This window comes from Bombina bombina, chromosome 1 (genome assembly GCF_027579735.1).
Source record: "Bombina bombina isolate aBomBom1 chromosome 1, aBomBom1.pri, whole genome shotgun sequence".
Lineage (NCBI taxonomy): Eukaryota > Metazoa > Chordata > Amphibia > Anura > Bombinatoridae > Bombina > Bombina bombina.
In genome coordinates this window covers 1,593,752,924-1,593,780,604 of record NC_069499.1, presented here as the reverse complement: position 1 = coordinate 1,593,780,604, position 27,681 = coordinate 1,593,752,924, and the positions used below count along the sequence as shown (strand labels likewise).

At 38.9% G+C, this 27,681-nt stretch overlaps 1 protein-coding gene across 1 annotated transcript in view; it reads left to right on the top strand.

Annotated features, from left to right (window-relative positions):
* The window catches only part of DNAH9 (dynein axonemal heavy chain 9), a 739,144-nt gene that overhangs the window by 394,437 nt on the left and 317,026 nt on the right, over positions 1–27,681 (top strand). Inside the window, exons 47-48 of the mRNA XM_053688948.1 lie at positions 5,203–5,436; positions 27,400–27,660. Of these exons, the coding sequence (XP_053544923.1) occupies positions 5,203–5,436; positions 27,400–27,660 (495 nt within the window). The remainder of the gene's footprint in view (positions 1–5,202; positions 5,437–27,399; positions 27,661–27,681) is intronic.

Here is a 27,681-nt window from a genome sequence, read left to right as displayed (position 1 = left end):
TTTTTGACGTTATTTCGCGCCAAAAATGTCGGCGTTCCGGATGTGGCGTCATTTTTGGCGCCAAAAAGCATTTAGGCGCCAAATAATGTGGGCGTCTTATTTGGCGCGAAAAAATATGGGCGTCGCTTTTGTCTCCACATTATTTAAGTCTCATTTTTTATTGCTTCTGGTTGCTAGAAGCTTGTTCTTTGGCATTTTTTCCCATTCCTGAAACTGTCATTTAAGGAATTTGATCAATTTTGCTTTATATATATGTTGTTTTTTCTCTTACATATTGCAAGATGTCTCACGTTGCATCTGAGTCAGAAGATACTACAGGAAAATCGCTGTCAAGTGCTGAATCTACCAAAGCTAAGTGTATCTGCTGTAAACTTTTGGTAGCTATTTCTCCAGCTGTTGTTTGTATTGATTGTCATGACAAACTTGTTAAAGCAGATAATATTTCCTTTAGTAAAGTACCATGTTCCTGATAATATAAGAGATTTTGTTTCAGAATCCATAAAGAAGGCTATGTCTGTTATTTCTCCTTCTAGTAAACGTAAAAAATCTTTTAAAACTTCTCTCCCTACAGATGAATTTTTAAATGAACATCATCATTCTGATTCTGATGACTCCTCTGGTTCAGAGGATTCTGTCTCTGAGGTTGATGCTGATAAATCTTCATATTTATTTAAAATGGAATTTATTCGTTCTTTACTTAAAGAAGTTCTAATTGCTTTAGAAATAGAGGATTCTGGTCCTCTTGATACTAATTCTAAACGTTTGGATAAGGTATTTAAAGCTCCTGTGGTTATTCCAGAAGTTTTTCCTGTTCCTAATGCTATTTCTGCAGTAATTTCCAAAGAATGGGATAAATTGGGTAATTCATTTACTCCTTCTAAACGTTTTAAGCATTTATATCCTGTGCCGTCTGACAGATTAGAATTTTGGGACAAAATCCCTAAAGTTGATGGGGCTATTTCTACCCTTGCTAAACGTACTACTATTCCTACGTCAGATGGTACTTCGTTTAAGGATCCTCTAGATAGGAAAATTGAGTCCTTTCTAAGAAAAGCTTATCTGTGTTCAGGTAATCTTCTTAGACCTGCTATATCTTTGGCTGATGTTGCTGCAGCTTCAACTTTTTGGTTGGAAACTTTAGCGCAACAAGTAACACATCGTGATTCTCATGACATTATTATTCTTCTTCAGCATGCTAATAATTTTATCTGTGATGCCATTTTTGATATTATCAGAGTTGATGTCAGGTTTATGTCTCTAGCTATTTTAGCTAGAAGAGCTTTATGGCTTAAAACTTGGAATGCTGATATGGCTTCTAAATCAACTTTACTTTCTATTTCTTTCCAGGGTAACAAATTATTTGGTTCTCAGTTGGATTCCATCATTTCAACTGTTACTGGTGGGAAAGGAACTTTTTTACCACAGGATAAAAAATCTAAAGGTAAAAGCAGGGCTAATAATCGTTTTCGTTCCTTTCGTTTCAACAAAGAACAAAAGCCTGATCCTTCATCCTCAGGAGCAGTTTCAGTTTGGAAACCATCTCCAGTCTGGAATAAATCCAAGCCAGCTAGAAAGGCAAAGCCTGCTTCTAAGTCCACATGAAGGTGCGGCCCTCATTCCAGCTCAGCTGGTAGGGGGCAGGTTACGTTTTTTCAAGGAAATTTGGATCAATTCTGTTCACAATCTTTGGATTCAGAACATTGTTTCAGAAGGGTACAGAATTGGTTTCAAGATGAGACCTCCTGCAAAGAGATTTTTTCTTTCCCGTGTCCCAGTAAATCCAGTAAAAGCTCAAGCATTTCTGAAATGTGTTTCAGATCTAGAGTTGACTGGAGTAATTATGCCAGTTCCAGTTCAGGAACAGGGGATGGGGTTTTATTCAAATCTCTTCATTGTACCAAAGAAGGAGAATTCCTTCAGACCAGTTCTGGATCTAAAAATATTGAATCGTTATGTAAGGATACCAACGTTCAAAATGGTAACTGTAAGGACTATCTTGCCTTTTGTTCAGCAAGGGAATTATATGTCCACAATAGATTTACAGGATGCATATCTGCATATTCCGATTCATCCAGATCATTATCAGTTCCTGAGATTCTCTTTTCTGGACAAGCATTACCAGTTTGTGGCTCTGCCGTTTGGCCTAGCTACAGCTCCAAGAATTTTTACAAAGGTTCTCGGTGCCCTTCTGTCTGTAATCAGAGAACAGGGTATTGTGGTATTTCCTTATTTGGACGATATCTTGGTACTTGCTCAGTCTTTACATTTAGCAGAATCTCATACGAATCGACTTGTGTTGTTTCTTCAAGATCATGGTTGGAGGATCAATTTACCAAAAAGTTCTTTGATTCCTCAGACAAGGGTAACCTTTCTGGGTTTCCAGATGGATTCAGTGTCCATGACTCTGTCTTTAACAGAAAAGAGACGTCTAAATTTGATTGCAGCTTGTCGAAACCTTCAGTCACAATCATTCCCTTCGGTAGCCTTATGCATGGAAATTCTAGGTCTTATGACTGCTGCATTGGACGCGATCCCCTTTGCTCGTTTTCACATGCGACCTCTTCAGCTCTGTATGCTGAAGCAATGGTGCAAGGATTACACGAAGATATCTCAAACAATATCTTTAAAACCGATTGTTCGTCACTCTCTAACATGGTGGACAGATCACCATCGTTTAATTCAGGGGGCTTCTTTTGTGCTTCCGACCTGGACTGTAATTTCAACAGATGCAAGTCTCACGGGTTGGGGAGCTGTGTGGGGATCTCTGACGGCACAGGGAGTTTGGGAATCTCAGGAGGTGAGATTACCTATCAATATCTTGGAACTCCGTGCAATTTTCAGAGCTCTTCAGTTTTGGCCTCTTCTGAAGAGAGAATCGTTCATTTTGTTTTCAGACAGACAATGTCACAACTGTGGCATACATCAATCATCAAGGAGGGACTCACAGTCCTCTGGCTATGAAAGAAGTATCTCGAATTTTGGTTTGGGCGGAATCCAGCTCCTGTCTAATCTCTGCGGTTCATATCCCAGGTGTAGACAATTGGGAAGCGGATTATCTCAGTCGCCAAACGTTGCATCCGGGCGAATGGTCTCTTCACCCAGAGGTATTTCTTCAGATTGTTCAAATGTGGGAACTTCCAGAAATAGATCTGATGGCGTCCCATCTAAACAAGAAACTTCCCAGGTATCTGTCCAGATCCCGGGATCCTCAGGCGGAGGCAGTGGATGCATTATCACTTCCTTGGAAGTATCATCCTGCCTATATCTTTCCGCCTCTAGTTCTTCTTCCAAGAGTAATCTCCAAGATTCTGAAGGAATGCTCGTTTGTTCTGCTGGTAGCTCCGGCATGGCCTCACAGGTTTTGGTATGCGGATCTTGTCCGGATGGCCTCTTGCCAACCGTGGACTCTTCCGTTAAGACCAGACCTTCTGTCACAAGGTCCTTTTTTCCATCAGGATCTGAAATCCTTAAATTTAAAGGTATGGAGATTGAACGCTTGATTCTTGGTCAAAGAGGTTTCTCTGACTCCGTGATTAATACTATGTTACAGGCTCGTAAATCTGTATCTCGAGAGATATATTATAGAGTCTGGAAGACTTATATTTCTTGGTGTCTTTCTCATCATTTTTCTTGGCATTCTTTTAGAATACCGAGAATTTTACAGTTTCTTCAGGATGGTTTAGATAAGGGTTTGTCCGCAAGTTCTTTGAAAGGACAAATCTCTGCTCTTTCTGTTCTTTTTCACAGAAAGATTGCTATTCTTCCTGATATTCATTGTTTTGTACAAGCTTTGGTTCGTATAAAACCTGTCATTAAGTCAATTTCTCCTCCTTGGAGTTTGAATTTGGTTCTGGAAGCTCTTCAAGCTCCTCCGTTTGAACCTATGCATTCATTGGACATTAAATTACTTTCTTGGAAAGTTTTGTTCCTTTTGGCCATCTCTTCTGCCAGAAGAGTTTCTGAATTATCTGCTCTTTCTTGTGAGTCTCCTTTTCTGATTTTTCATCAGGATAAGGCGGTGTTGCGAACTTCTTTTGAATTTTTACCTAAAGTTGTGAATTCCAACAACATTAGTAGAGGAATTGTGGTTCCTTCATTATGTCCTAATCTTAAGAATTCTAAGGAGAAATCGTTGCATTCTTTGGATGTTGTTAGAGCTTTGAAATATTATGTTGAAGCTACGAAATCTTTCCGTAAGACTTCTAGTCTATTTGTTATCTTTTCCGGTTCTAGAAAAGGCCAGAAAGCTTCTGCCATTTCTTTGGCATCTTGGTTGAAATCTTTAATTCATCTTGCCTATGTTGAGTCGGGTAAAATTCCGCCTCAGAGAATTACAGCTCATTCTACTAGGTCAGTTTCTACTTCCTGGGCGTTTAGGAATGAAGCTTCGGTTGACCAGATCTGCAAAGCAGCAACTTGGTCCTCTTTGCATACTTTTACTAAATTCTACCATTTTGATGTATTTTCTTCTTCTGAAGCAGTTTTTGGTAGAAAAGTACTTCAGGCAGCGGTTTCAGTTTGAATCTTCTGCTTATGTTTTTCGTTAAACTTTATTTTGGGTGTGGATTATTTTCAGCAGGAATTGGCTGTCTTTATTTTATCCCTCCCTCTCTAGTGACTCTTGTGTGGAAAGATCCACATCTTGGGTAGTCATTATCCCATACGTCACTAGCTCATGGACTCTTGCTAATTACATGAAAGAAAACATAATTTATGTAAGAACTTACCTGATAAATTCATTTCTTTCATATTAGCAAGAGTCCATGAGGCCCGCCCTTTTTTTGTGGTGGTTATGATTTTGTATAAAGCACAATTATTCCAATTCCTTATTTTATATGCTTTCGCACTTTTTTTATCACCCCACTTCTTGGCTATTCGTTAAACTGAATTGTGGGTGTGGTGAGGGGTGTATTTATAGGCATTTTGAGGTTTGGGAAACTTTGCCCCTCCTGGTAGGAATGTATATCCCATACGTCACTAGCTCATGGACTCTTGCTAATATGAAAGAAATGAATTTATCAGGTAAGTTCTTACATAAATTATGTTTTTTCACCTCTGCTTCTTTAAAAGCTTTTCATATTATTCTCACATCCTACAAGAAGAGGAAAATAAATTTATATCTAGAAAAACAAATGTTTCCAAATGATGATTATATTGAGTAAAACACTTCGCTAAACTGTGTGTTTGCTGTCTCTCTCTCAGCTGTCAGTTAAAGAATCAATCAGCAAGTTTATGGCATTTGTCCACACAAGTGTGAATGAAATGTCTAGAAGCTACCTGAGTAATGAGCGCCGGTATAATTACACCACCCCCAAGTCCTTCCTGGAGCAGATAAAACTTTACCAGAATCTGTTGCTCAAGAAAAGCAAAGAGCTTGCTGCCAAGATGGAACGTCTGGAGAATGGTCTACAGAAGCTCAACAGCACTTCCGCTCAGGTAATATGACCAATAGGCTTCTTTTTTATAGTGAGCATAGCGGAGAGACAGTCAAGGGAACCCCCCTCCCCCAAAGAGCTAACAGCCCACTTTGTATGAAGGGAAATCTTTCTCCTAAATCAGGGGTTTTCAAAACTGTCCTCAGTCCTCCCTTACAGGCCAGATTGTCAGGATTACCTTGGGTGAGAGCAGGTTTATAACAATCGGCTAGATTACGAGTCTTGTGTTAGGGTTAAAAAGCAGCGTTGAGAGGTCCCAACGCTGCTTTTTCGCCCGCTGGTATTACGAGCCTTGCAGGTACAGGTGTACTGCTCACTTTTTTTCCGCGACTCGAACATACCGCAAATACACTTACGTCAATTTAATATCCCATATTTTCAATGGGACTTGCATAACGCCGGTATTACGAGTCTTGGAAAAAGTGAGCGGTAGGCCCTCACCTGTCAAGACTCGTACCGCATTTAAAAGTCAGTAGTTAAGAGTTTTATGGGCTAACGCTGTAACATAAAACTCTTAACTAAAGTGCTAAAAAGTACACTAACACCCATAAACTACCTATTAACCCCTAAACTGAGCCCCCCCCCCCCACATCGCAAACACTTAAATAAAAATTTTAACCCCTAATCTGCCGACTGGACATCGCCGTCACTTTAATAAATATATTAACCCCTAAACCACCGCACTCCCGCCTCGCGAATATTAGTTAAATTTTATTAACCCCTAATCTGCCGTCCCTAACATCGCCAACACCTACCTACATTTATTAACCCCTAATCTGCCGCTCCCAATGTCGCAGCCAATATATTAAATGTATTAACCCCTAAACCTAAGTCTAACCCTAACCCTAACTTAAATATAAATAAAATAACTTTAATTAACTAAATTATTCCTATTTAAAACGAAATACTTACCTATAAAATAAACCTTAATCTAGCTGCAATATAACTAATAGTTACATTGCAGCTAGCTTAGGGTTTATTTTTATTTTACAGGCAACTTTGTATTTATTTTAACTAGGTACAATAGTTATTAAATAGTTATTAACTATGTAATAGCTACCTAGCTAAAATAAATACAAATTTACCTGTAAAATAAAAATAAGTTACAATTACACCTAACACTACACTATAATTAAATTAATTCCCTAAACTAACTACAATTAAACACAATTAAATACAATTATCTAAATGATGAAAAAAAAAAAACACTTAATTACAGAAAATAATAAAATAATAACAATTTTTTTAAACTAATTACACCTAATCTAATTCCCCTAATAAAATAAAAAAGCCCCCCAAAATAAAAAAGCCCTACCCTATACTAAATTACAAATAGCCCTTAAAAGGGCTTTTTCCGGGGCATTGCCCCAAAGTAATCAGCTCTTTTACCTGTAAAAAAAAAATACAATACCCCCCAACATTAAAACCCACCACCCACACACCCAACCCTACTCTATAACCCACCCAATCCCCCCTTAAAAAAACCTAACATTAACCCCTTGAAGATCACCGTACCTTGAGACGTCTTCACCCAACCGGGCAGAAGTGGTCCTCCAGAAGGCCAGAAGTCTTCATCCTATCGGGGCAGAAGTGGTCCTCCAGGCGGGCAGAAGTCTTCATCCAGACGGCATCCAGACGGAGCATCCTCTTCCTTCCGACAACTAACACTAAATGACGGTACCTTTAAGTGATGTCATCCAAGATGGCGTCCCTTCAATTCCGATTGAATTAAGGTAGAAAAAATCCTATTGGCTGATGCAATCAGCCAATAGGATTGAAGTTCAATTCTATTGACTGATCCAATCAGCTAATAAGATTGAGCTCGCATTCTATTGGCTGATTGTAACAGCCAATAGAAATAGAATGCAAGCTCTATGTAAACCCTAAGCTAGCTACAATGTAACTATTAGTTATATTGTAGCTTGTTTAGGGTTTATTTTATAGGTAAGTATTTAGTTTTAAATAGGAATAATTTAGTTAATTAAAGTTAATTTATTTAGATTATTTTAAATTATATTTAAGTTAGGGGGGGTTAGGGTTACACTTAGGTTTAGGGGTTAATATATTTATTATAGTGGCGGCGACGTTGGCAGCAGCAGATTAGGGGTTAATAAGTGTAGTTAGGTGGCAGTGACATTGGGGCGGCAGATTAGGGGTTAATAAATATAATGTAGGTGGCGGCGGTGTCCGGAGCAGCAAATTAGGAGTTAATAATTATAACGCAGATGTCGGCGATGTCGGGGACGGCAGATTAGGGGTTAATAAGTGTAAGATTAGGGGTGTTAGACTCGGGGTTCATGTTAGGTTGTTAGGTGTAGACATAAATTTTATTTCCCCATAGGAAACAATAGGGCTGCGTTAGGAGCTGAACGCTGCTTTTTTGCAGGTGTTAGGTTTTCTTTCAGCCAAATCTGCCCCATTGATTTCTATGGGGAAATCGTGCATGAGCACGTTTAGCCAGCTCACCGCTACCGTAAGCAGCGCTGGTATTGAGGTGAGATGTGGAGTTAAATTTTGCTCTTCGCTCACTTTTCTGCGGCTAATGCCGGGTTTGTAAAAACCTGTAATACCAGCGTTGTCTGTAGGTGAGAGGTGAGCTGAAACTGCTCGTTAACCCCGCAAGCCTTACTGACAAAAACTCGTAATCTAGCCTATAGTTTCCTAAACAGCTGCTTATTTCACCTGTTCTCCAGTTTACATATCCTTAAAATCTGGCCTTTTAGGGAGGTCTGAAAACACCTGCCCTTCATGCTTCCCATCTAGTAATATCACTGGGGCCCCTCCAAAAAGATAAGAGCCCACTGTGTATGAAATTATGTCCACCCAAAAATTACTAGCTAATCATATTATAGGAGACTTCACAATAGGAGCTTACAATCTTGTGATATATAATTAATTAGTGAACACCAAAGCGCCAACTTGACGAGGCTGGGTCTGAATAATCTTAACGTGGAGGTCACAAACACTTATGAATAAAATATTTAATAATACAGTTTACCACATGACAAAAATACATGGATCCATGTTAATTACAAACATAGAAGAAATACAGAGTAAAAATGACGTTGAAACAGTTTATAACAATGCAATATATTAAAAAACAATTTAAAAAACATAAAAAATTGCAGATCCTTTAATTGGGATCAGTAAATGGAGCTGATAATTCCTTGGTCGTGAATTCACAGTGGTCAAACAAATAAAAATCTAGAGGGAAAAAAAAACAACAAATCGTTAATTGTTAGGAAATGTTTTAAATAAAAATAAACTGCAACACCCTGATTGCTTTGTGGAAGCTCCTTTTACATTTATTATGGCATCAAGTCTGTGAATAAGTGTCTCTAATAACATTGCACATCTAGACTTTGGAATTTTATCCCATACTTCTCCTGCAAAAAAAAGTTCAAGTTCCTTTAAATTGTGAAGGAATTTCCTGAGTACAGTGCTCATTAGATTATTGGGATTGCTGTCTGGGATCTGAATGGTCCATTCCATGACTTTCGATTTTCCTTTTCTGAAGCCATGGTTGGTTGACTTGAATGTGTTCTTTGGGTCATTGTCATGTCATGAAATTCCTCTTCAGCTTACTGAAGGGGCCAGAAGGTTTTTTGCCAAAATATCTTCACCTTTGGAGCTATTCATTATCCCATCTATGTTTACAAGAACCCCTGACCCAGCTGAACAGAAGCAACCACAAACCATGATGCTACCATCATTGCGCTTCAGTCGGTGTGGTGTTCCTTGGATGATGATGAGCTTTATTTGCTTTGCACCAATCATATGTTTTTCAATTTAACTTTTAAGTTTAACTTTCTTGTCCTCTCCTCAACTTTGGAGGGTCATCCTACAATAAAGCAAATCCTTCAGATGCCTTTAATCTGGGTTTAATCAGAATTACTTTGATTAATGGCAGATGTGTGCTATTTACCTACAGGCAATGTTATTGGTTAACTGGTAACACAGCTAGTGCCCCATTTATTTGTGCATACATATGCAATCAGGGTGTTGTATGTGTTTGTTTTTAAAATTAACCTTTTCATTTGTCTACATCAGAATGTTCCGATGTAAACAAGTTGAATTCCTGTGATCAGAATGCAGATTTTAATAAGATTGGGTCTGGAGTGGCCTGCCTATGATGCTAAGCAACCCCTTCCAGGACACGATCCCATTCAAGAAGCGCTGTTGGCTTCGATACAGCCAAACTGTTATGATGTTCCATGCCTTCCTAACGTCGGGCAGGGGTTAAAATGTTCTTAATAATTATCTGTTTTGACAGATCACATGACAGATTACATGACGAATCACATTACTGATGAAAAAGGTCTGGCATTTACATTGTTGTTATTTATGTCTTTACATTTCAAAAACCTGCAATTTGATAAGGGTGTGTAGACTTTTTATATCCACTATAATGTATATTTCTTTCATGTAATTGGCAAGAGTCCATGAGCTAGTGACATATGGAATATGCATTCCTACCAGGAGGGGCAAAGTTTCCCAAACCTCAAAATGCCTATAAATACACCCCCCACCACACCCACAATTCAGTTTTACAAACTTTGCCTCCCATGGAGGTGGTGAAGTAAGTTTGTGCTAGATTCTACGTTGATATGCGCTTCTCAGCATGCTGAAGCCCGGTTCCTCTCAGAGTGCAGTGAATGTCAGAGGGATGTGAAGGGAGTATTACCTATTGAATACAATGGTCATCCTAACGGGGATCTATTTAATAGGTTCTCTGTTATCGGTCGTAGAGATTCATCTCCTACCTCCCTTTTCAGATCGACGATATACTCTTATATACCATTACCTCTGCTGATTCTCGTTTCAGTACTGGTTTAGCTATCTACTTTATGTAGATCAGTGTCTTTTGGTAAATATGTTTTCTTTTATTTAAGACACTCTCAGCTATGGTTTGGCACTTTATATGTAAAGTTCTAAATATATGTTTCTCTTGTAAGGTGTATCCAGTCCACGGATCATCCATTACTTGTGGGATATTCTCATTCCCAACAGGAAGTTGCAAGAGGACACCCACAGCAGATCTGTAATATAGCTCCTCCCCTAACTGTCATACCCAGTCATTCTCTTGCAACTCTCAACAAGCTAGGATGTTGTAGGAGAGAATGGTAAAATATAGTTAGTTTATTTTCTTCAATCAAAAGTTTGTTATTTTTAAATAGTACCGGAGTTGTGCTATTTTATCTCAGGCAGTAAATAGAAGAAGAATCTGCCTGAGGTTTCTATGATCTTAGCAGGTTGTAACTAAGATCCATTGCTATTCTCACATATGTCTGAGGGGATTACACAGATGAGGTAAAACTTCAGCGAGAGAATGGCGTGCAGTTTATTCTGCTATCAGGTATGTGCAGTTATAATTTTTTCTAGAGATGGAAAATACTAGAAAATGCTGCTGATACCGGATTAATGTAAGTTAAGCCTGAATACAGTGATTTAATAACGACTGGTATCATGCTTACTCCCAGGGGTAATACCCTTATGATATTGCAATATAAACGTTTGCTGGCATGTTTAATCGTTTTTATATATGCATTGGTGATAAAACTTTATTGGGGCCTAGTTTTTTCCACATGGCTGGCTTAAATTTTGACTAGAAACAGTTTTACTGAGGCTTTCCACTGTTATAGTATAAAAGTTACAGTTGGTGCAGTTAAAATTACAAACTGTGACATCCAGCTTCCCTCAGGAGTCCCCTGTATGCTATAGGACATCTCTAAAGGGCTCAAAGGCTTTCCAAAGTCGTCTATTTCATTTTTTTGATCCTTTTTTTGAACTAAGGGGTTAATCATCCATTTGCAAGTGGATGCAATGCTCTGCTAGCCTATTACATACACTGTAAAAAATTTGTTTGATTTACTGCATTTTTTCACTGTTTTTCAAATTCTGACAAAATTTGTTTCTCTTAAAGGCACAGTACCGTTTTTTATATTTGCTTGTTAACTTGATTTAAAGTGTTTTCCAAGCTTGCTAGTCTCATTGCTAGTCTGTATAAACATGTCTGACATAAAAGAAACTCCTTGTTCATTATGTTTAAAAGCCATGGTGGAACCCCCTCTTAGAATGTGTACCAAATGTACTGATTTCATTTTATGCAATAAAGATCATATTCTGTTTTTAAAAAAAATTATCACCAGAGGAATCTGACGAGGGGAAAGTTATGCCGACTAACTCTCCCCACGTGTCAGACCCTTTGACTCCCGCCCAAAGGACTCACGCTCAAATGGCGCCAAGTACATCTAGGGCGCCCATAGCATTTACTTTACAAGACATGGCGGCAGTCATGGATAATACACTGTCAGCGGTATTAGCCAGACTACCTGAACTTAGAGGTTAGCAAGATAGCTCTGGGGTGAGACAAAATGCAGAGCATACTGACGCTTTAAGAACCATGTCTGATACTGCCTCACAATATGCAGAAGCTGAGGAAGGAGAGCTTCAGTCAGTGGGTGATGTTAATGACTCAGAAAAGATACCTGATTCTAATATTTCTACATTTAAATTTAAGCTTGAACACCTCCGCGTGTTACTTAGGGAGGTTTTAGCTGCTCTGAATGACTGTGATACCATTGCAGTGCCAGAGAAATTTTGTAGACTGGATAAATGCTTTGCAGTGCCGGTGTGTACTGATGTTTTTCCAATACCTAAAAGGTTTACAGAAATTATTAATAAGGAATGGGATAGACCAGGTGTGCCGTTCTCTTCCCCTCCTATTTTTAGAAAAATGTTTTCCAATAGACGCCACCACACGGGACTTATGGCAGACAGTCCCTAAGGTGGAGTAAGCAGTTTCTACTCTAGCAAAGCGTACTACTATCCCTGTCGAGGACAGTTGTGCTTTTTTAGAGCCAATGGATAAAAAATTAGAAGGTTACCTTAAGAAAATATTTATTCAACAAGGTTTTATCCTACAGCCCATTGCATGCATTGCCCCTGTCACTGCTGCTGCGGCGTACTGGTTTGAGTCTCTGGAAGAGGCTTTACAGGTAGAGACTCCATTGGATGACATACTTGGCAAACTTAGAGCACTTAAGCTAGCCAATTATTTTATTTCTGATGCCATTGTTCATTTGAATAAACTAACGGCTAAGAATTCTGGTTTTGCTATACAGGCGCGCAGAGCGCTATGGCTTAAATCATGGTCAGCTGACGTGACTTTAAAATCTAAGCTACTTAACATTGCCTTCAAGGGGCAGACCCTATTCGGGCCTGGTTTGAAGGAGATTATTGCTGATATCACAGGAGGAAAAGGTTGTGCCCTTCCTCAGGACAGGTCCAAATCTAGGGCCAAACAGTCTAATTTTCGTGCCTTTCGAAACTTCAAGGCAGGTGCGGCATCAACTTCCTCTAATAATAAACAAGAGGGAACTTTTGCTCAATCCAAGACGGTCTGGAGACCAAACCAGACCTGGAAAAAAGGTAAGCAGGTCAAAAAGCCTGCTTCTGCCTCTAAGACAGCATGAAGGAACAACCCCCTATCCGGTAACGGATCTAGTAAGGGGCAGACTTTCACTCTTCACCCAGGCGTGGGCAAGAGATGTTCAGGATCCCTGGGCATTGGAAATTATATCCCAGGGATATCTTCTGGACTTCAAAGCTTCCACCCCAAAAGGGAGATTTCACCTTTCACAGTTATCTGCAAACCAGATAAAGAGTGAGGCATTCTTACACTGTGTACGAGACCTCCTAGTTATGGGAGTGATCCATCCAGTTCCAAAGGAGGAACAGGAACAGAGTTTTTACGCAAATCTGTTTGTGGTTCCCAAAAAAGAGGGAACCTTCAGACCGATTTTGGATCTAAAGATCTTAAACAAATTCCTCAAAGTTCCGTCGTTCAAGATGGAAACTATTCGTACCATCCTACCACTGATCCAGGAGGGTCAATATATGACTACAGTGGATCTAAAGGATGCTTATCTTCACATTCCGATACACAAAGATCATCATCGGTTTCTCAGGTTTGCCTTTCAAGACAGGCATTACCAGTTGTAGCTCTTCCCTTTGGATTAGCTACAGCCCCAAGAATCTTTACAAAGGTTCTAGGGTCGCTTTTGGCGGTCCTAAGGCCGCGGGGCATAGTAGTATCCCCTTATTTAGATGACATCCTGATACAGGCGTCAAACTTCCAAATTGCCAAGTCTCATACGGACGTAGTACTGGCATTTCTGAGGTCGCATGGGTGGAAAGTGAACGAGTAAAAGAGTTCTCTATCCCCACTCACAAGAGTTTCCTTTCTAGGGACTCTGATAGATTCTGTAGAAATGAAAATTTACCTTGACGGAGTCCAGGTTATCAAAGCTTCTAAATTCCTGTCGGATTCTTCATTCCATTCCGCGCCCTTTGGTGGCTCAGTGTATGGAAGTAATCGGCTTAATGGTAGCGGCACGCTTACATCTCAGACCGCTGCAACTATGCAGGCTCAGTCAGTGGAGCGGGGATTACACAGATTTGGCCCCTCAACTGAATCTGGACCAAGAGACCAGGGATCCTCTTCCCTGGTGGCTATCTCGGGTCCATCTGTCCAAAGGTATGACCTTCGCAGGCCAGATTGGACTATTGTAACAACAAATGCCAGCCTTCTAGGTTGGGGTGCAGTCTGGAACTCCCTGAAGGCTCAGGGATCGTGGACTCAGGAGGAGTCTCTCCTTCCAATAAATATTCTGGAACTAAGAGCGATATTCAAGGCTCTTCAGGTTTGGCCTCAGTTAGCAACTCTGAGGTACATCAGATTTCAGTCGGTCAACATCACGACTGTAGCTTACATCAACCATCGAGGGGGAACAAGAAGTTCCCTAGAGATGTTAGAAGTTTCAAAAATAATTCACTGGGCAGAGATTCACTCTTGCCACCTATCAGCTATCCATATCCCAGGTGTAGAGCACTGGGAGGCGGATTTTCTAAGTCGTCAGACTTTTCATCCTGGAGAGTGGGAACTCCATCCGGAGGTATTTGCACAACTGATTCTCCTTTGGGGCAAACCAGAACTGGATCTCATGGCGTCTCGCCAGAACGCCAAGCTTCCGTGTTACGGATCGAGTTCCAGGGATCCCAAGGCGACTGTCTTTCAACCTGGCTTATGTGTTTCCACCGTTTCCTCTGCTCCCTCGACTGATTGCCAAGATCAAGCAGGAGAGAGCATCAGTGATTCTGATAGCACCTGCGTGGCCACGCAGGACCTGGTATGCAGATCTAGTGGACATGTCATCCTTTCCACCATGGTCTCTGCCTCTGAGACAGGACCTTCTACTTCAGGGTCCTTTCAACCATCCAAATCTAATTTTTCTGAGGCTGACTGCCTGGAGATTGAATGCTTGATTTTATCAAAGCGTGGCTTCTCCGAGTCAGTTATTGATACCTTAATACAGGCACGAAAGCCTGTCACCAGGAAAATTTACCATAAGGTATGGCGTAGATATCTTTATTGGTGTGAATCCAAGGGTTACTCATGGAGTAAGGTCAGGATTCCTAGGATTTTATCTTTTCTCCAAGATGGTTTGGAAAAAGGATTGTCAGCTAGTTTCTTAAAGGGACAGATTTTTGCTCTGTCTATTCTTTTGCACTAGCGTCTGGCAGATGTTCCAGACGTTCAGGCATTTTGTCAGGCTTTAGTTTGAATCAAGCCTGTGTTTAAACCTGTTGCTCCACCATGGAGCTTAAACTTGGTTCTTAAGGTTCTTCAAGGAGTTCCGTTTGAACCTCTTCATTCCATAGATATCAAACTTTTATCTTGGAAAGTTCTTTTTTTTTTTGGTAGATATTTCCTCGGCTCGTAGAGTCTCTGAGCTATCTGCCTTACAATGTGATTCTCCTTATCTGATTTTTCATACGGATAAGGTAGTCCTGCGTACCAAACCTGGGTTCTTACCTAAGGTGGTATCTAACAAGAATATCAATCAAGAGATTGTGGTTCCATCCTTGTGTTACACAATCTGGACGTGGTCTGTGCTTTAAAGTTTTATTTACAAGCTACTAAAGATTTTCGTCAAACATCTGCTTTGTTTGTTGTCTACTCTGGACAGAGGAAAGGTCAAAAGGCTTTGGCAACCTCTTTTTCTTTTTGGCTAAGAAGCTTAATCCGCTTAGCCTATGAGACTGCTGGACAGCAGCCTCCTGAAAGGATTACAGCTCATTCCAAATTCTGTTGAACAGATTTACAAGGCGGCGACTTGGTCTTCGCTTCATACTTTTTCAAAATTTTACAAATTTGATACTTTTGCTTCTTCGGAGGCTATATTTGGGAGAAAGGTTTTACAGGCAGTGGTTCCTTCCATTTAAGTTCCTGCCTTGTCCCTCCCTTCATCCGTGTACTTTAGCTTTGGTATTGGTATCCCACAAGTAATGGATGATCCGTGGACTGGATACACCTTACAAGAGAAAACACAATTTATGCTTGTCTGATAAATTTATTTCTCTTGTGGTGTATCCAGTCCACGGCCCGCCCTGTCATTTTAAGGCAGGTAATTTTTAAATTTAAACTACAGTAACCACTACACCCTATGGTTCCGCCTTTCTCGGCTTGTTTTCGGTCGAATGACTGGCTATGACAGTTAGGGGAGGAGCTATATTACAGCTCTGCTGTGGGTGTCCTCTTGCAACTTCCTGTTGGGAATGAGAATATCCCACAAGTAATGGATGATCCGTGGACTGGATACACCACAAGAGAAATAAATTTATCAGACAAGCATAAATTGTGTTTTTGTACTTATATTTGCCATGATTCAGGTTAATCAGCATATTTCCTTCAGTTTCATTTTGGGAAATGCATATAAAAAGCAAAAAAAAAATGTTCTTACCTGAAATTTTTCAAATTGACTCTCTTTTCTAAATTGCGCGCTGTTAGGCTCGCGGGAGCGCAAAATGCTATAATTTATTGCGTCATTCTTGGCGCAAGAATTTTTGGCGCGAGAATTAAGTTTGTTGACATAATTTTGTCATTTCCGGCGTCTTAGTTGGCGCCGAGAGTTTTCACGTAGTTGCGTCATCTATGACGCTTGTGTTTGTTGCAGACATTCTTGGCGCCAAAAAATATTTTGTCAGTTGTGGGCGTCATACTTGGCGCCAAATTTTTGACATTATTTAAGTCTTTATTTCATTTTGCTTCTGGTTTCCAGAGGCTTATTTTGTTTGCATTTTTTCCCATTCCTGAAACTGCCATATAAGGAAATTGATAATTTTGCTTTATATGTTATTTTTTCTATTACATATTGCAGGATGTCTCAATCTGACCCTGTCTCAGAATCTACTACTGGAATCCTGCTGCCTGATGTCGGTTCTACCAAAGCTAAGTGCATTTGTTGTAAACTTGTGGTAACTGTTCCTCCGGCTGTAGTTTGTGTTAGTTGTCATGATAAACTTTCAAATGCAGATAATATTTCCATTAGTAGTAATCCATTACCTGTTGTTCCTTCAACATCTAATGCTCAGGATATTCCTGTTAATGTGAGAGAATTTGTTTCTAATTCCATCCAGAAGGCTTTGTCTGTCATACCACCTTCTAATAAACGTAAAAGGTCTTTTAAAACGTCTCATAAAATTGATGAATTTTTAAATGACCGACAGCATTCTGATTTATCTATCTCTGATGAGTATCTATCTGGTTCAGAAGATTCTGCCTCAGATATGGACACTGACAAATCTTCATACTTATTTAAAATGGAGTATATTCATTCCTTATTAAAAGAGGTGTTAATTGCATTAAATATGGAGGAGACTAGTCCTCTTGATATTAAAACCAGTAAACGTTTTAATTCGGTTTTTAAACCTCATGTAGTTATTCCAGAGGTTTTCCAGTTCCTGATGCTATTTCAGATGTAATTTCTAGGGAATGGAATAGACTGGGTACTTCTTTTACTCATTTTTCAAGGTTTAAGAAACTGTATCCTTTGCCGACTGATAGATTGGAGTTTTGGGAAAAGATCCCCAAAGTTGATGGGGCCATCTCTACTCTTGCTAAACGTACTGCTATTCCTACGGCAGATAGTACTTCTTTTAAAGATCCTTTAGATAGGAAACTTATTTATGTTCAGGTCATCTAATTAGGCCTGCTATTTCTTTGGCTGATGTTGCTGCTGCTTCAACTTTTTGGTTGGAAACTTTAGCACAAGTACCAGATCATAATGTGTATAGCATTGTTAAGTTAATTTAACATGCTAATAATTTAATTGTGATGCCATTTTTTATATCATTAGAATTGATGTCAGATATATGTCTTTAGCTATATTAGCTAGAAGAGCTTTATGGCTTAAATCTTGGAATGCTGATATGACTTCTAAATCAACGTTGCTATCTCTCTCTTTCCAAGGTAATAAGTTATTTGGTTCTCAGTTGGATTCTATTATTTCAACTGTCACTGGGGGGAAGGGAGCTTTTTTGCCTCAGGATAAAAAATCTAAGGGTAAATTTAGGGCTGCTAACCGTTTTCGTTCCTTTGATCAAAATAAGGAACAGAAACCTGACCCTTCCCCTAAGGGAACGGTTTCCAATTGGAAGCCTTCTCCAGTCTGGAATAAATCCAAGCCATTTAAAAGATCTAAATCAGCCCCCAAGTTCACATGAAGGTGCGGCCCTCATTCCAGCGCAGTTGGTAGGGGGCAGACTAAGATTTTACAAGGATGTTTGGATGAATTCAATCCAAAATCATTGGATTCAGAACATTGTTTCTCAAGGGTAAAGAATAGGTTTCAAAGAAAGACTGCCTGTGAGAACTTTCTTTCTCTCACGCATTACAGTGAACCCAGTAAGGCTCAGGCTTTCCTGAAGTGTGTTTCAGACCTGGAGTTATCTGGGGTAATTGTGCCAGTTCCTTTTCAGGAACGGGGTCTGGGGTTTTATTCAAATCTGTTCATTGTTCCAAAGAAGGAGAATTCTTTCAGACCAGTTCTGGATCTAAAATTTTTTAATCATTATGTAAGAATACCAACATTCAAGATGGTGACTATAAAGACTATTCTGCCTTTTGTTCAGCAAGGGCATTATATGTCCACAATAGACTTACAGGATGCATATCTTCATATTCCGATTCATCCAGATCACTATCAGTTCCTGAGATTCTCTTTTCTAGACAAGCATTACCACTTTGTTGCTCTTCTTTTGGCCTAGCAACAGCTCAAAGGATCTTTTCAAAGGTTCTCGGTGCCCTACTCTCTGTAATCAGAGAGCAGGGTATTGCGGTGTTTCCTTATTTGGATGATATCTTGGTACTTTACTCAGTCTTTACATTCTGCAGAATCTCACATAAATTAACTAGTGTTGTTTCTTCAAAGACATGGTTGGAGGATCAATTTACCAAAAAGTTCCTTGATTCCTCAGACAAGGGTAACCTTTTTAGGATTCCATATAGATTCAGTATCCATGACTTTGTCTCTAACAGACAAAAGACGTCTGAAATTGGTTTCAGCTTGTCGGAACCTTCAGTTTTAATCATTCCCTTCAGTAGCTATGTGCATGGAGGTTTTAGGTCTCATGACTGCAGCATCGGACGCGATCCCCTTTGCTCGTTTTCACATGAGACCTCTTCAGCTTTGTATGCTGAGTTAATGGTGCAGGGATTATACAAAGATATCACAATTAATATCCTTAAATCCCAATGTTAGACTATCTCCGACTTGGTGGTTAGATCACCATCGTTTAGTTCAAGGGGCCTCTTTTGTTCGTCCAACCTGGACTGTGATCACAACAGATGCGAGTCTTTCAGGTTGGGGAGCTGTCTGGGGACCTCTGACAGCGCAGGGGGTTTGGAAATCTCAAGAGGTGGGATTACCAATCAATATTTTGGAACTTTGTGCGATTCTCAGAGCTCTTCAGTTTTGGCCTCTACTAAAGAGAGAACCATTTATTTGTTTTCAGACAGACAATGTCACAACCATGGCGTATGTCAATCATCAGGGTGGGACTCACAGTCCTCAGGCTATGAAACAAGTATCTCGGATACTTGCTTGGGCGGAATCCAGCTCCTGTCTAATCTCTGCGGTCAATTTCCCAGGTATAGACAATTGGGAAGCGGATTTTCTCAGTCGTCAGACTTTACATCCGGGAGAGTGGTCTCTTCACCCAGATGTGTTCTTTCAGATTGTTCAGATGTGGGGGCTTCCATAAATAGATCTGATGGCTTCTCATCTAAACAGGAAACTTCCCAGTTATCTTTCCAGGGATCCTCAGGCGGAAGCAGTGGATGCGTTGACTCTTCCTTGGAATTATCAACCTGCTTATATCTTTCCGCCTCTAGTTCTTCTTCCAAGAGTGATTTCCAAAATCATAATGGAGCGTTCGTTTGTACTGCTGGTGGCTCCAGCATGGCCACGCTTCCGTTAAGGCCAGACCTTCAATCTCAAGGCCCGTTTTTCCATCAATATCTCAAATCATTAAATTTGAAAGTATGGAGATTGAACGCTTAGTGCTTAGTCATAGAGGTTTATCTGACTCAGTGATTAATACTATGTTGCAGGCTCATAAATCTGTGTCTATAAAGATTTATTATCGAGTTTGGAAGACTTACCTTTCATGGTGCTCTTCTCATAAATTCTCTTGGCATTCTTTTAGAATTCCTAGAATTTACAGTTTCTTCAGGATGGTTTAGATAAGGGTTTGTCTGCAAGTTCCTTGAAAGGACAAATCTCTGTTCTTTCTGTTCTGTTCCACAGAAAAATTGCTAATCTTCCTGATATTCATTGTTTTGTTCAGGCTTTGGTTCGTATCAGGCCTGTCATTAAATCAATCTCTCCTTGGAGTCTTAATTTGGTTTTGAAGGCTTTACAGGCTCCTCCGTTTGAGCCTATGCATTCTGTTGACATTAAATTACTTTCTTGGAAAGTGTTGTTCATTTTGGCTATCTCCTCTGCAAGAAGAGTTTCTGAATTATCTGCTCTTTCTTGTGAATCTTCTTTTCTGATTTTTCATCAGGATAAGGTGGTGTTGCAGACTTTGTTTAATTTTTTACCTAAAGTTGTGAACTCCAACAACATTAGTAGAGAAATTGTTGTCCCTTTGTGTCCTAATCCTAAGAATTCTCTAAGGAGATCTTTACATTCTTTGGATGTGGTAAGAGCTTTGAAATATTATGTTGAAGCTACTAAAGATTTCAGGAAGACTTCTAGTCTATTTGTTATCTTTTCTGGTTGTAGGAAAGGTCATAAGGCCTCTGCTATTTCCTTGCCTTCTTGGTTAAATTTTTTGATTCATCATACTTACAGGGAGTGCAGAATTATTAGGCAAGTTGTATTTTTGAGGATTAATTTTATTATTGAACAACAACCATGTTCTCAATGAACCCAAAAAACTCATTAATATCAAAGCTGAATAGTTTTGGAAGTAGTTTTTAGTTTGTTTTTAGCTATTTTAGGGGGATATCTGTGTGTGCAGGTGACTATTACTGTGCATAATTATTAGGCAACTTAACAAAAAACAAATATATACCCATTTCAATTATTTATTTTTACCAGTGAAACCAATATAACATCTCAACATTCACAAATATACATTTCTGACATTCAAAAACAAAACAAAAACAAATCAGTGACCAATATAGCCACCTTTCTTTGCAAGGACACTCAAAAGCCTGCCATCCATGGATTCTGTCAGTGTTTTGATCTGTTCACCATCAACATTGCGTGCAGCAGCAACCACAGCCTCCCAGACACTGTTCAGAGAGGTGTACTGTTTTCTCTCCATGTAAATCTCACATTTGATGATGGACCACAGGTTCTCAATGGGGTTCAGATCAGGTGAACAAAGAGGCCATGTCATTAGATTTTCTTCTTTTATACCCTTTCTTGCCAGCCACGCTGTGGAGTACTTGGACGCGTGTGATGGAGCATTGTCCTGCATGAAAATCATGTTTTTCTTGAAGGATGCAGACTTCTTCCTGTACCACTGCTTGAAGAAGGTGTCTTCCAGAAACTGGCAGTAGGATTGGGAGTTGAGCTTGACTCCATCCTTAACCCGAAAAGGCCCCACAAGCTCATCTTTGATGATACCAGCCCAAACCAGTACTCCACCTCCACCTTGCTGGCGTCTGAGTCGGACTGGAGCTCTCTGCCCTTTACCAATCCAGCCACGGGCCCATCCATCTGGCCCATCAAGACTCACTCTCATTTCATCAGTCCATAAAACCTTAGAAAAATCAGTCTTGAGATATTTCTTGGCCCCGTCTTGACGTTTCAGCTTGTGTGTCTTGTTCAGTGGTGGTCGTCTTTCAGCCTTTCTTACCTTGGCCATGTCTCTGAGTATTGCACACCTTGTGCTTTTGGGCACTCCAGTAATGTTGCAGCTCTGAAATATGGCCAAACTGGTGGCAAGTGGCATCTTGGCAGCTGCATGCTTGACTTTTCTCAGTTCATGGGCAGTTATTTTGCGCCTTGGTTTTTCCACACGCTTCTTGCGACCCTGTTGACTATTTTGAATGAAACGCTTGATTGTTCGATGATCACGCTTCAGAAGCTTTGCAATTTTAAGAGTGCTGCATCCCTCTGCAAAATATCTCACCATTTTTGACTTTTCTGAGCCTGTCAAGTCCTTCTTTTGACCCATTTTGCCAAAGGAAAGGAAGTTGCCTAATAATTATGCACACCTGATATAGGGTGTTGATGTCATTAGACCACACCCCTTCTCATTACAGAGATGCACATCACCTAATATGCTTAATTGGTAGTAGGCTTTCGAGCCTATACAGCTTGGAGTAAGACAACATGCATAAAGAGGATGATGTGGTCAAAATACTCATTTGACTAATAATTCTGCACTCCCTGTATTTGGAGTCGGGTAAATCCCTGCCTCAGAGGATTATGGCTCATTCTACCAGGTCTACCTGGGCTTTTCAGAATGAAGCTTCTGTTGATCTGATTTGCAAAGTAGCAACTTGGTCTTCTTTGCATACTTTTACTAAATTCTACCATTTTGATGTTTTTACCATTTTGCGCCTTGGTTTTTCCACACGCTTCTTGCGACCCTGTTGACTATTTTGAATGAAACGCTTGATTGTTCGATGATCACGCTTCAGAAGCTTTGCAATTTTAAGAGTGCTGTATCCCTCTGCAAAATATCTCACTATTTTTGACTTTTCTGAGCCTGTCAAGTCCTTCTTTTGACCCATTTTGCCAAAGGAAAGGAAGTTGCCTAATAATTATGCACACCTGATATAGGGTGTTGATGTCATTAGACCACACCCCTTCTCATTACAGAGATGCACATCACCTAATATGCTTAATTGGTAGTAGGCTTTCGAGCCTATACAGCTTGGAGTAAGACAACATGCATAAAGAGGATGATGTGGTCAAAATATTAATTTGCCTAATAATTCTGCACTCCCTGTATTTGGAGTCGGGTAAATCCCTGCCTCAGAGGATTATGGCTCATTCTACCAGGTCTACCTGGGCTTTTCAGAATGAAGCTTCTGTGGATCAGATTTGCAAAGTAGCAACTTGGTCTTCTTTGCATACTTTTACTAAATTCTACCATTTTGATGTTTTTTCTTCTTCAGAAGCAGTTTTTGGTAGAAAAGTACTTCAGGCAGCTGTTTCAGTTTAATTCTTCTGCTTATAATTTCAGTTTTTTTCATTATTAAGATTAAAACTTTTGATTTGGGTTGTGGATTAATTTTTCAGTGGAATTGGCTGTCTTTATTTTTATCCCTCCCTCTCTAGTGACTCTTGCGTGGAGTTCCACATCTTGGGTATTTGCTATCCTATACGTCACTAGCTCATGGACTCTTGCCAATTACATGAAAGAAAACATAATTTATGTAAGAATTTACCTGATAAATTCATTTCTTTCATATTAGCAAGAGTCCATGAGACCCACCCTTTTTATGGTGGTTATGATTTTTTTGTATAAAGCACAATTATTCCAATTCCTTGTTGATGCTTTCACTCCTTTCTTATCACCCCACTTCTTGGCTATTCGTTAAACTCAATTGTGGGTGTGGTGGGGGTGTATTTATAGGCATTTTGAGGTTTGGGAAACTGTGCCCCTCCTGGTAGGATTGTATATCCCATACGTTACTAGCTCATGGACTCTTGCCAATATGAAAGAAATTAATTTATCAGGTAAATTCTTACATAAATTATGTTTTCACAGCTGATTTTTTACTATGTTTAATTAAACATTTAGCTAGATTACAAGTAGCGTGCAGAGGATTGTGCTAGCATAATCGCGATCATTTGCACCCCCTTGCCATTGTGTTTATGCGAGAATCTTTACATCGATCTCAGAGCTGTGGTTAACTGTTTTCCAAAAATAAAAATTTGTACAAAACACATCAAAAATACATTACACAGTACAATTACACTCATATTAACACTTTTTAATTAAAATTATTCACAAAAACTATTGCACAAAAAAGTTATAAGGGCTCAAAGAGACGAGATCTCAGGTGTTAGCGGGAAAAAATGCTGCAAAGGGATTTTAACCTAGAGATACATACATATACATGTGTACATACATATTAATGTTATTTTATAAGTATATATGTATTTACAGTCATATATACACATATAAACACATAAACACATATGTATAAACATAAAGACATATATATGTATTTACAGTCATATATACACATATAAACATATAAATACATATGTATAAACATATAGACATATATATGTATTTACAGTCATATATACACATATAAACACATAAACACATATGTATAAACATAAAGACATATATATGTATTTACAGTCATATATACACATATAAACATATAAATACATATGTATAAACATATAGACATATATATGTATTTACAGTCATATATACACATATAAACACATAAACACATATGTATAAACATAAAGACATATATATGTATTTACAGTCATATATACACATATAAACATATAAATACATATGCATAAACATATAGACATATATATGTATTTACAGTCATATATACACATATAAACACATAAACACATATGTATAAACATAAAGACATATATATGTATTTACAGTCATATATACACATATAAACACATAAATACATATGTATAAACATATAGACATATATATGTATTTACAGTCATATATACACATATAAACACATTAATACATATGTATAAACATATAGACATATATTTAAGTGCATTAGAGCCTTTGCCATTAAGTAGACAAAAACATATTTATGCAATATTCATATTTAATAAAGGTTTTAAATATATATTTACTGTAAATCATTTACATTCGCTAATGTGAATCTTCTATCTTGTTTTCGGAATAGTGAGGGTTTTTTTTTTAAAAAAAAAATATCATTTGACTTCTATGGGGGTATATGTGCACGTAATTTTCTGAATTCAGATTTTTGTGCTATTTGGGTTACCGCTAGAGAGAAAACAGTTCACTTTGAACTTATACCAGCGCAATACGACTAGCGCAAAAATGAAAATCCTAGCAGAGTTTTTGCTATAGCGAAACTGCAAAATACTGCTCCACTTGTAATATAGCCCTTCATATTGCATTCTCAGTCGCTGTAAGTATTTGTGTAGACAGTTTTCTTGACAAAGAGTTTTTTCTTGACCATACAAACACAATACATTCCCTGATTTTGAGACTATGGCAGTGACCTGTGAGTTTGAGGGGTTGATAATACACCAGTTTTAGGTTTTAATCTGAATATTTGTTAATTTCATGTGAAACAAACAGAGTTAAAAACACGTTAAGGGAAAGTGTAGCAATAAATGGAAGTAAATGCAACAGGGTTGTTACATAATAGCCTGTTGTAGATTTGCAGCAGGGAATTCCTGCGCTGAGCCACGCGGCTGACATCCAGCCCAAGTAATTGTTTTTAATAATTCTTAATGCCACAAAACAAATCCCATCTGCCTCTGCAGCCTTTTACGCACCAATACATACGTCCAGAGCCGCACGTGGGGTCACAGTGCGCACCACAAAACCGTTCAACCAACTGCTCAATGCCCTGAAGATTAAGGAATGAGCAGAACGTTTTTTTCCAGACATAATTACAAAGCCCAGTGTCATTTCTGTTTACAGCCTGTGGTTTCAGCTGCAGAACAAAAGGAAATGGTTTCCCTGAAAGCTTTTCTACGTTAACCAAACTGAGGGGACATTGTAGGTCACGTCAAAAAGGTTTTCTTTCTTCAAAGTATAACAACTTTTTTTTTTTTAGAAAAACTTTTTGAAAAGAGAAATACTTTTTAATTGTATTGAAGAGAAATTTTATTGAACTGAAACTTTTTGATGGAAAATGTAACACTTTTGGCCCAGATTACAAGTGGAGCGCTAAATATCACTTTTGCAAAAGTGATATTTGGGTTCCACTGAGTAATACCAGCACACGCTCATGTGCAGTGGTATTACAAGTTGATCGCAATGCGAACTTGGCCTCGTGTTCGCATTGCTGGGAAGCATTGCACTCATGAGAGTGCGCTTCCATAGGCTCCAATGGGAGCCTTGTTCTCATGCCGTGAGACACGGCATGAGAACTAGCGCAGCGATGGGCAGCAGATATTAAATGTTAAATATATATAACACCCCACACCTGTCACTTTTAACCCCTTAAATCAGCATTGTGCAGTTATTTTTTGTTTTTAAAAAATGCTATTCTTTTTTAAATAAAAAAACTATAATATTTTGAGGGCATTTGGGGCACTTTTAAAAAAAATTAACCAAGGATCTAATCTCTGGTTAATTTCCGTAGCGCTAATTGCAACCGCAAGCTCACTGTAGTAATAACCAACCACTTGTAATGGCTGGTTATTTATCTCACGTCTGAAAATGTGCCCATCTACTTGTAATCTACACCATAGATTTTAACATGTTTTTTCTTTTGTAAAATTCATAATTAAAGGGACATTAAACCCAAATTTTTTCTTTCATTATTCAGATTGAGAATACAATTTTAAACAGCATTCCAATTTACTTCTATTATCTAATTTGCTTCATTCTTTAGATATCCTTTGAAGAAATAGAAATGCACATGGGTGAGCCAATCACACAAGGCATCTATGTGCAGTCACCAACCATCAGCTACTGAGCCTATCTAGATATGCTTTTCAGCAAAGGATATCAAGAGAATAAAGCTAATTAGATAATAGAAGTAAATTAGAAAGTTGTTTAAAATTGCACACTCTTTCTAAATCATGAAAGAAAAAATTTGGGTTAAATGTCCCTTTAAGTTTTTGTTCCTGTGCCACTACAGAGGAGGATAAAACTGCTGAGCCAATCACTGGCACCTATACATGTGTACTGGGTCTTACAAGGGGTACAATTTGGCTAGGTTTTTAACCTTTAACATACAATGTCTCTTTAAAGCAACTAAACCTAAAACAGGAACCCCCCCCTCCATCTCCATGGTACTTGTAGCTGAAAATAAATATGGCTCTGATCCATTGTCAAACCTGTTGGCCATAAGAATTCAGGTTATAAGGTTATTAAATATTCAGATAAATAAGTAAATTAAAATGTGTCTGCGAATAAGGGGATTCCATGAAATAATGAGCAAGACAAAATAATATGATAGTAGTACCAATAAAAACACTTCCTTTGTCTCCCAGATCACATTCATCTTTCGTTTTAAATCTCCCTAGATCAGGCCTCCTATTGTTTCCGCTAATGCTGACAGCAGATTCTCCTATCTGCTCCTAATTAGATACTTATATCTCCACCAGAGTGGCACCTTCTGTTTCGTTAGAGAAGATCCTCCTATTTCCCTTAGATCTGCCCATGAGTAGACTTCCCTATCTCCGTCAGTGCACACCCACCCTGTTCCCCACACTGGACTCTCGCATGTTTCCCTATATCAGTCTCATGTATTACTAAAGATCAGACCAACGTATTGTCTAGTTACCTGTCTCATAAATGTTCCTTGCACTGCTAAAGCTCTGTTCTTACATTGTAAATGTTCTTTACATTTTTATCTGGAGCATTAGTTGGTACTTAGCACCCTAGACACAATATTGTGTATGTCATTTTTGTGTCTTATGAACTTGCCTCTCTCTAGGTTGATGACTTAAAAGCAAAGCTGGCAGCACAAGAGGTGGAGTTGAAACAGAAGAACGAAGATGCTGACAAACTTATCCAGGTAGTGGGAGTAGAAACTGAAAAAGTCAGCAAGGAAAAGGCAATCGCTGATGAGGAAGAGAAGAAGGTGGCTGTGATCGCAGAGGAAGTGGGAAGAAAACAGAAGGAATGTGAGGAAGATTTACTCAAGGCGGAGCCAGCTTTAGCAGCAGCAAAGGAGGCCTTGAACACCCTCAATAGGGTAAGTCTGTTTCATTTGGCC